This window comes from Chenopodium quinoa, unplaced genomic scaffold (genome assembly GCF_001683475.1).
Source record: "Chenopodium quinoa cultivar QQ74 unplaced genomic scaffold, ASM168347v1, whole genome shotgun sequence".
Lineage (NCBI taxonomy): Eukaryota > Viridiplantae > Streptophyta > Magnoliopsida > Caryophyllales > Amaranthaceae > Chenopodium > Chenopodium quinoa.
In genome coordinates, this window is record NW_018742484.1 from 5,078,928 (window position 1) to 5,089,877 (window position 10,950).

At 37.4% G+C, this 10,950-nt stretch overlaps 1 protein-coding gene and 1 non-coding gene across 2 annotated transcripts; one reads left to right on the forward strand and one right to left on the reverse strand.

Moving 5' to 3' along the window:
* The first annotated feature begins 1,447 nt into the window (after positions 1–1,447).
* LOC110719192 lies at positions 1,448–2,092 on the forward strand. Its single transcript, XM_021898094.1, has one exon. It carries the CDS (start codon positions 1,448–1,450, stop codon positions 2,090–2,092), a length of 645 nt encoding a protein of 214 aa, XP_021753786.1.
* Positions 2,093–3,234: 1,142 nt separating this feature from the next.
* TRNAN-GUU lies at positions 3,235–3,306 on the reverse strand. The gene has a single exon. It is a non-coding gene; the product is annotated as a tRNA-Asn (tRNA).
* Positions 3,307–10,950: the final 7,644 nt, after the last annotated feature.

The window sequence follows — 10,950 nt, forward strand, 5'->3', positions numbered from 1 at the left end:
CATGCAAACTCGACATTCAGGTTTAGACACCTTAACACCTTTTAACTCTGAAATCGAAGCTACTGCAAGGAGACAACAGGTAGAAGAAGGAGATATCAAAATACAAGAAAAATGACCGAAGGAATCAAATCTTTATTGGAGTACGACATTCCTGATACCGCAACCAGGCTCTTATCCAGCATTGTCAGACCATCGATTACCGCTCAGAGCTTTGAATTAATACCTCAATTCATATAGTTCATCTCTAATGACTCATTTGCAGGCACACCTCATGAATGCCCTGTTAGTCACATAGACAGTTTCTTGGAAAAATTTGACACCATAAAGCTCAACGGTGTTACTGATGATGCTATCAGACTTCGTTTGTTCCCTTTTTCACTACGGGATAGAGCGAAGGAATGGTTACGAGACAAAGGTATGGGTTCCTTTGATACATGGGATAAGCTTGCAAAAGCTTTATTAGTAAGATTTTTTAGGGCAAGAGAAGACTGCAAGGTTAAGGAACGAGCTAGCTACCTTTCGTCAATCTGATGATGAGTCTTTATATGAGGCATGGAGAAGATTCAGGCGCTTGCAGAGACAATGCCCTCATCACGATAACCTAGAGTGGATGTTGATCCAAACATTCTACAATGGTCTGACCCATGAGTTCCGCATATACATTGATGCTGCATCCGAGGGTTCTCTCATGACTAAGAACCCAACTGAAGCCAAAGAGCTAATTGAGAAGATGGCAGCCAATGATAATTATCATCCAGGGGGTAGAAATACTGTGAAGACTAGAGGAAAATTTGATGTTGATGCTTTAACTCTCTTGACAAGTTCTATACAAGCATTAACAAGCAAGTTTGATAAACTCTAAGCTGGATCCTCTTCCACTTCATTCGAAACATGTCAATTATGTGGTATTCAAGGCCACATTGCATCACAATGTGAACCTCCCTCTGACGAAATGTCAATCGAGCAAGCAAATGCCTTCTATACTACGGCACCTAAAAGGCCGTATGATCCTCATGCAAACACATACAATGAAGGGTGGAGAAATCATCCGGACTTCCCTTATAAGAACACTCAAGCTCAATTGTATTCTCCGTCACCACCACCTAGTTTTCAAGCAAGGGAATCTTTTAATCACCAACCCATGAATCAACAAATTCAACCGCAAACTTCAAAATACAATCTTGATTCCATTATGAAGACTTTCACTACTTCCCAACTTCGACATCAAGAGCTTATGACAAAGCAATTTGAGCTACAAGCAAAGCAAAATGAACACTTTGAAAGCTCGATTCAAATGCTTATTGCTCAAAATAAGAGGATAGAAACCCACCTTTCTCAACTTTCACAACAAGTGAGTCATTTATCAACTCTTCATGATCAAGCAAAAGTCCAAAAGGAACAATGCAATGCAATTTTCTTGAAAAGAGATTAATTATTTTCGAGGAAAATGGATGAGAAAGTGTGCAGTGTGGAGTCAAGAAAAGATGAAAAGGGTGAGGATGTAAAAATTCTCAAATATGTTGCTCCACTGGCTTATGAGGAATTGATGCCCTTCCCGCAAAGGTTGTCAAAAGCCGTGCTCGATAAACATTTTGGGAAATACTGCGAGACTCTTAAGAAGGTATATGCTTCCATTCCTTTTTCAGATCTTTTAATTCAAATGCCTCAATTTGCAAAATTTGTGAAGAATATTAAAGATCAACATGATGATAAGGAAGTAATAAATGAGAAATGCTCTACCCTTTTAAGTGATAGCCTACCACCTAAGCTGCATGATCCTGGTAGTTTTACTATTCCCTGTATGATAAACGAAATATTTTTTGACAGGGTTTTGTGTGATTTAGGTGCTAGTGTTAATTTAATGCCTTATTCATTATATGAAAAATTAGGTTTGCAAAAACTTAAACCTTCCCCTATTTTTCTTCAAATGGCTGATAGGACTGCTAGACTCCCTAAGGGTGTGGTTGAAGATGTATTAGTTAAGGTTGGTGAACTTGTTTTTCCGGTTGATTTTGTTGTTATGGATATGAAGAAGACCATAAGTTCCCGATTATATTTGTTCGTCCATTCCTTGCCACAAGTCAAGCTCTAATAGATGTTCCTAAAAGACAAGTGACCATTAGGGCCCAGAATAAACAAGTAATGTTTAAGCTCTTTAATGAACATAATTTTATATTTGATGGTGGTACTTGTTTAAGAATTAATACTACTAACCCTTTGGTTGATAAGTGTGTATTTGATAGAAATCTTGTGCGAAACGAGGACAATATTCCACCAAATGATATGTTTAGCTACATGAAGGTAAGTTCGGATACAAAGCATGTCAATTACGAAATGAAAGAGTCATTTGGAGGCAGATATTTTCATGGGCAACATCGCGGAGTTTCTTCTTTGTGTGGTGACTAAGGTTGAGCTAATAAAGAAGGTCAAGCTTAAGACCTTGATAAACTAGCGCTTTGCGGGAGGAAACCCGTATTTTATTGTTTTTATTTTAGTCTTTTCTAATTTTTGTGTGGGTAGCTTGTATTCTGGGGGAATCCATTCATTTAGTCAGTTCATAACAATCTCTGTAAAGCAAGGGGCAAAGCTTCGTAGACAGCTTCCCTCTCATTTAGTCATCGACCTTCTTCCCTTGCCCCCCTTTCGTCGCTTCTAGAAAAGCTGCGAGCCTACTTAAATAGCTTACGCTTACTAAGCCTAGTCTACTAAAAAAGGGCTATAGCAAGTAAGCTTTCCCCCTTCCATTGTTGTGGGCCGCGTTTTGCCTTACCGTAGGCACTAAATGAAATGAGTGAAGATCTTCCTTCCTCCTTGCTAATTACCAAGAACTTCGTTGCCACTAGTGGCGAAGAAAAATTCTACCATCTTACACAAAAATGACTCGGAGCCGAAAGACTATTCAGTTTACAAGAAGCTGGCAGAGCTTTAGCCATGCCATCAGACCATATCCATCTATGCTACCTAAACAGTCTGCCCTTTCTTGTTCGTTCTTCGAATGACGCTAGTGGAGACTAATTCCTTCTAGCTAATGAAGATACTACTTCATTCTACCCATTCTTTCCCACTGGATCCTTCTTCTCCCTAAGAATTGAACGAACTAAGTTCGCCTATACGAGAGTGATGAATAAAAACCAACAAAAATCTTCCCACCTTTTATGTCCCATGATTCTGCTAGTTTAGAAACGAAGTAGAAGGACGAGGGTCGCTAGGTCAGAAAAGCGATAACTCTAAATTCTCCCCAAGTAGGATTTGAACCTAGGACAAGTCAGTTAACAGCCGACCGCTCTACCACTGAGCTACTGAGGAACAACGGACTTAAGGAAGCCGACTCTCGTTCTTTGAAATAACCTATGACCCAAATGGGTTCGTCACTTTTTTCACATACACCAGGGAAAAGGTTACAATAGCAAGCCTCTCCCCGGCCGGAGAGACTCCAGGACAAGGGGTGGGCAGTCAACCGTCCACTCTCGAGATTCATATTGATCAATCGATCTCTACGTGCTTCCAGTTCGCTAAGTAGACCCACTTTACTGAAGGTAGAACTTTTCCTGCCAAAAACAAGAGATTGACTTCTCATCCTAGGAGTTCGCAAGTATGATAGGGTCCCCTATCTTTCTGTCTCTTCGAGTTTATATTACTAAGTATCTACTATTCAATCATAGAATCGATTTTGATCAATCTGAAAAAGCCCTTTCTATCTTATTAAAGGAATATCTGACCCTGCAATCAAAGTCAAATAGCTTCGAGCCTATCTATATTATAGTAAGGGTACCTTTCAATAAGGTTTGCGCTTTTGACTGCAGCTAGCGCGCCCCCTTTCAATGAGTTTCTCGCTTGTTAGTCAAGCTAAAGCTTGCATAGGATATTAGAAGAAGGGCAGGGTTGGAACCTTATACAAGGTGTTGGTCTCGACCTCGCTCAATGGTGCCCTTGTCGATGATTGTTAACTTAACATTGATTTCGTCCTTGAGTTGGGTTCCAAACCTCCATCCATCGAGTCAAGTAATTCGCTATCGGAAATTGTTCCGTCGCCTATCTCATGTCATGCTTCTTGTTTCTCTGAATTGGTTCCTAGTGTAAGTCAATCAAGATTCACCATTAAGAGAGGGAAGAGCCTTTACTTTAGGTTAGGCCGGTCTCGTCATTCACGCAATTTTCTTGTCCATCGATCGATCGCGCAAGTACGCATCCAATCAGAAAAAAGCATTCATCCTGGATTATTTTCCTGAATCAAAATTTATATCATGATAGCATGCCTAGTTTCTGCTAACCCTTTTTGAGGAAACTTAGAGAGTGCTTGGGAAGTGAGGCTTTCATTAGGTGGCTAACTCTCCCTTATGGTTGACTAGCGTTAAATACTGGTGGCGTGGCACGCGGTACCCCGGGACCTGCTGGTGGTGGGGGAGCGTTAAGGGACTATTCAGGTAAGCTACTATATGCTAATCGTTGAATCTGGGAGCAAGTAACGCCTATATGGCTGGACTGATCAGGGCTCTTGAATACGGTTTGGAGTTGGTTGGACGCTTGAGAATAGCTAAGTTGCAAGTACAGATTGATAACCAATCAGTGGTTTGGCTCTTAATAGTGTGCATATTATCTCAAGGTGATGATCTAGAGAAAAGGTTTTATCAAGGATGATAAACTTAACATTATATATCATAATATCAGGAGCAGTTTTTATATGGTTAATTTTTGGAAATAAAGCAATTTTATCTATAAAAAAACGTTTTTTTTTTTTTTTTTTTTTATCAAGCATCCATACAAAGTTGTAAAAAATCGAAGAAAAAAAACATAGCTAAACTAACAGAGCTTTAATTAATAAAAGACTAGTTTGAATAAATTGAAATTTGTACGTAAATATAATTGCTATTCAATAAAACAATAAATAAAACTCTTAAAAGTATACAACTAAAATTTTAATATCAAGTGATATTATGTCTTCTGGAATAAAATTACATCAAAATTAGTGATTTTTCCACACGATCACCATCTCTTCGATATGCACATTCTTCGTCTCGGGCAATAACTTGTAATCGCCGACACGAAAAACACCAAGAATATGAAGAGACCAAACTTGAAGGCGCATAGCATTGGCAGGAAAGCCTGAGTTATCGCAAAAGTGAAGATCATATTGACTAATACATTGATGCTTTGAGCCGCTAATCTAACCTCAAGCGAGAAGATTTCACTAGGGACGAGCCAGGACCCCATGACCATGCGAACCCGACTAAATAAATGCATATGAATTGTACAGCTGCTATTGTGTACCATTTAGTTAAATCCATTACCGCATTTCCGGTTACCCCAAATTTTCATCCTATAAAAATTATTACTAAATTTTGCAATACATTACCAGAAAATTACCATTTCGTAGCGATTGTTCCAACCTTTGGTATCGATTGTATTTGCTACAAAAAGCTTTCCTAACGAATGGTTATTCGATACAATATCTGCCGTTACCATAGCCTTTAGTAGTGTTTTTCAATATCGTTGGGGTTGTGCTCAATAATCGATACGAAACTACCTCCAATCGTGGTGATTACTGTAGCAATTATAATCGCTATAACATGTTGAACTCATTTTCTTCCAAAAAAGAAAATCACACGTATGTTCTTTACAAGATTCGAACATATGCAACCTTAAGCTCTAATATTAAATATTTTATCAATAAGTTATGACATATTTTATGTATTATTTGTCAAACAATATTTGTATATCTAGTGTGAAAAAGGCTTTTCATATAGATTTTTGGGTTTTAGTGGCGATTGTAAACAATACGATTTTCAATAATTTTATAAATGTGCACAAAAATGGTGGATATGTATTATTATGTTTTTCATATCGATTTTATATAGGGTTACCATGGCGATTGTAAAATGATACGATTTCATCTACAATTTCACAAACATACATGCATATTATAACGAATGTACAATCACTACAATATAATCGCTACGAAAAGACATTTTTATTGTAGTGATACAATATTCTTGAATAAATAAGTTGTACACTCTACCTTAGTGATTTAGAATTAGTTCGCACTTAAGAAAATTTGGGATAAAATTTTATATAGAAAACTTGCACCTACATCTCAGATTTGTTAAAATACGTAATATTTCTATTTGAAAAATAAAGAAAATAAAGAGTCCAAACTTGTAGACACAGCATTAGCAAAAATAAATAAATAAATAAATAATTGGACTATACAAAGGTGAAGATTAATTTGATACTTTGGACGGCCGATTTAACTTCAAAATGGGAAGATTTTGGTAGGGATTAGCAACCTAGAGATCAAAAGAAAAATAAATAAATAAATAAAATCATCTGCATATTAATATATTGCATATGAATAACACAAGTCAATTGCATTTTCGGTTACCCTAAATTTTCCATTTAATGAAGGTTGTTGATAGCATTTTCAAGGCAAATGAAAAAAAAAATATATATATTATTAATTTTTTTTTTTTGAAGGTAAGATACAGGGAAAGAGATTGGGAAAGTCTTCTCACAAGATCGTGCCCTAATCTATCTTGTAGTATAAAATACGAAAACTTGCTATCCATGAACAAATCGATACCTTGGTGGGTCGGAGTAGAATAACCCAAATAGGCCACATAATATATTGCTCTATTTCCTTCACGAAAGATGTGCTGGGAATTGAAGGCCGAAAAGGAATTCAACATAGTCTTGATGTCTTCCATTAAGAGCTGAATCTTCCATGGGCAATTAAAATGACCCTGCAAAATATTAATAACGGTCAAATTATCTCCTTCTATAAAAATATGGGAAATATTGTGATCAGGAGAAGACCATTACGAAGGGCAATTGCCTCAGCAAGAAAAGCTAAGCATGTACCCAAGTTATAAGTACGACTAGCAATATGATTACCAAGGGAATCTCTAATAACAACACCCGCTATAAAAGTGTTATGAGTCGTAGAACCATCAAAATTTAATTTACCGTAACCTATCGGGGGAGGGGACCACGAGACAGTCATTGTAGTTGCCTCCTTTTGATTGGTAGAAGAGAGAGTAGTATTGGATTGGTGAAGGGAATCCAAAAAGTTCCTAGCCTGCCATTCCTAGGAAAGTGAAAAAGCACGGAAGAAAACAGCGTAATAGAGGGGGGCGAGTTTTTTAAAACAGTGGCATTTCTACATTTCCAAATACTAAACCTGGGCACGGGCCGGGTTGGCCCGCGTGCCGCCCGGCACGGCCCGCCGTTCGGAGCAGCCCGGCACGGCCCGAAGTCAAGCACGGCACGGCACGAAGTTCGACTTCCGTGCCACGGGCCGTGCCACGGACACGGTGGAGAATTCCCAGGCACGGCCCGGCACGAGCACGGGCAAGGCCTGCCGTGCTGGCCCGCAGGCACGGCCCGCGGGCCAACGGCTAGTTAAACGGCTATAAACGGCTAGTTTTTTGCCAAAAATTCTATAAATACTCACCTCCATTTCATTCCCAAATCACAAAATCACAATCTCTTCTTCTTATCTCTTATATTCTCTAAATCTCTAATAATCCTTATTTTCTTAAATTCTCTAATTATTCTCTTAAATTCTCTAATTATTTTCCTAATATCGGAAAAAATTAAAAAGTTCGTAATCGTAATTAGTGGAGCGTTGAAGCACGGTTGTAAGATCTAAACTAATCTTAAATTTATTATTGTTTTATTGTTATTATTAGAATAATCTTGTTTAATTATTATTGTTGTTAATTGTTATTGTTGTTGTTATAATTGTTGTTATTAATTATTATTATTGTTACAATTGTTGTTATTATTTATTTTTGTTGTTATTGTTATTGTTATAGTTGTTGTTATTAATTATTATTATTGATATTTTTATTGTTAAAATTGTTGTTATTAATTATTATTATTATAGTTAACCACTTTTTATTAAAAAATTAATTGTTAATTATGGCATCGAACAACCCATCATCTAGGTCTAGGGGGAAAGGCCGACTTATCCGTAGTAGTAGTTCTAGGGAACCACCAAATACAACGAGCCCCCAAATTACGAGTCAAACCAATGACCCCATTTACTTCCCCCCGGGCTATGAGCCATATAATACGTCGGGATTTCCAGCACCACCACTAAACCAATTTCCACTACCACCATACCAATTTCCACCTAATTATATCGGTAATCAACAAAACTATTGTTCTAGCCAAGGTAGCCAAGAAAGTACCCGAATTCCCTCCGGTTCTACCCCTTCTACTGCCACTCCCACTAGTCCCCCTACTAACCATCACACACATCATGAATGGTTAACCGAAACTGAGATGCTACTTTTGAAAAACCGAAGGAGTGAGGTATGGCGTTATTTTGTCCTAAGTAAAGATGGTGAACAATGGGCAAAATGTAAAACATGTAATAGTGTATTCACGGCAGTTACCAAAAACGGGACGGGACACTTATCTAGACACATGAAAGCTTGTGCAAAACCAGCTAGTGATCCAACCCAGCCCAAAATTTCCCAATTCCATCCATACGGCTTTACATACAACTATGAGAGGGATAGGGATGAACTAGGAAAAATGATAGTACACGCCGAACAACCTTTTCTTTTCTCGGAAAGTGACGCATTCAACACCTACATTAACAAAGCACTACAACCCCAACATAAAAGAATCTCTAGAAAAACCGTTCGTTCCGCAGCAATGAAAAATTTCCTAGAGTACAAAGTCCGGTTACAAGCCGAATTGAGTAACCTTAACTGTAGAGTATCTTTAACAGCCGATTCTTGGGATAGTGGTTATAAATATCACTATTTATGTGTGACTTGCCATTGGGTAGATGATCAATGGATGTTACAAAAAAGAATAATACATTTCAAAATGCTGGAATACCTACACACCGGCATTAACATTGCTCACCATTTAATGCAAGCAATAGACGAATACAACCTTCGAGATAAAATGATGTCTATGACTTTTGATAATGCAACCTCTATGACATACACAGCTAATCTTATCAAACAAAACTTAACCGATGTACTATTAGACGGTGAAGCTCTTCATACTAGATGTGTTTGCCATGTACTTAACTTATGTGTACAGGATGGAGTTCGGGCAATTGGCCCATACTACAGCAAAATCAGAGATGCTATTATGTCTATTAATAGCTCTAACATGAGATACCAAGAATGGAAGAGTTTTCTAAAACAACAAAAGATAAGGGTAATAAAAATTAGAACCGATTGCCCAACTAGGTGGAATTCCACCTATGACATGTTAACAAAGGCAATTGAGTACAAGGGCCCGTTAACATTATTTTACAACCAAAAATTTCCACAAAATGCTTTGTATGATGATGATTGGAATAACTGTGAAAGATATATGCAATTTTTACAGTTATTATATAACATGACGTATTGTTTTTCTACTGTTTACAATCCTTGTGCTCAAAACTTTCTTTCTAATGCATGCTTACTCGCCCAACTTTTCGCTGATCATCGCGATCAAAGTGATTATGATCAGTATCTTCCAGCAATGGAAAAAAAGTGGCGTAAATATTATAGTGAGATTCCTTTGATTTATATTTTTGCTTCCATATTAGATCCTAGGCAAAAGTATGAAAACACATTTATGTTAGTTGACATTTACTTTCAATGCATGTTTCTTGACGATGATGTAGAAAACTATAAGACTAATGTGAAGGATCAGTTTTTTGCTTTATATAGAGTCTATGAAGCCAAATATGGCACCGTTCCTCGCTCAGGGCCTTCCCAACCATCCAAAAACGTAAGTAAGAAGGCCAAACATTTATTTTCACAAGCTACTAACTTGATTTCAAGGTTTTCAGGTGATTCATCAATCAGGAGAACGCAAAGCGACGTCTCGGAGTTGCAGATGTACCTGAGTTACGACTTCACCAAAGGCATGGACGACGATGAGATAAACAGCCTCGACCTCCTTGCATGGTGGAAACAACAAAGCTCGAAGCATCCAACTTTGGCGGCAATGGCACGAGACATTCTTGCTATCCAAGTTTCCTCCGTCGCCTCCGAACGAGTTTTCAGCGCATCCGGAAGGGTTTTAGACGATAGAAGAACAAGTCTAAAACCCGAAACACTAGAAATGTGCGTGTGTTTCAAAGATTGGTTGGATGCGGAAAATCGCTCACAAGACCGTTCTTACGACCACAACGACAACGAAGAAGGAACCTCCGCTTCCGGTTCGGGTTCGGCTAGTTCCCAATCTATGCAACTAGCCGATGACCTTGAAGGCGAAGGCGAAGACGAAGACGAAGACGAAGACGAAGACGAAGACGAAGACGAAGACGAAGACGAAGACGAAGACGAAGACGAGCAAGAAGAAGGAGAAGAAGAATAGACAATTATTGTATATTGTACGATTTTAAAAATATCAATTTTATCATTTTCCAATTGTTGTTTAATACCATCATTGTATGATTTTTATCATTGTTATCATTGTACAATTTTCTCAACTCAAGTAATAATAATATAAAGTACGCATTATTCACATCCAAAGTCCAATTTGCCTTTTTTCCCCGTTTTGTTACAATTTGTAAATTCATATTAAAAAAAAATAAAATTATACCAATTACTAATAAATCATAAACATTAAATTTTAAAGTAATAGTATAAAGTAAATATATAAATATAAATATTGAATATACAAATTATAAAACATAAATATTCAACTTATAATTATAAAATTCATAACTTAATAACTTATAACTTATAAGTTATAAACTTATAAGTTACCTTATAAAACTTATAATTATAATTTTATAACTTATATACATTATAAACTTATTAATTAATAATGTTGTCATTAAAAAAAAAAAAAAAAAAAAAAAAAAAAAAAAAAATGAAAACTGCACCAGCCCGCGCAGGCCAGCCCGCAGCCCGGCACAAGGCCGGCACGGCACGAGCCCGCCAGGCACGAGGGCCGTGCCGTGCCGTGGGCTGGCCTGTGAAAATG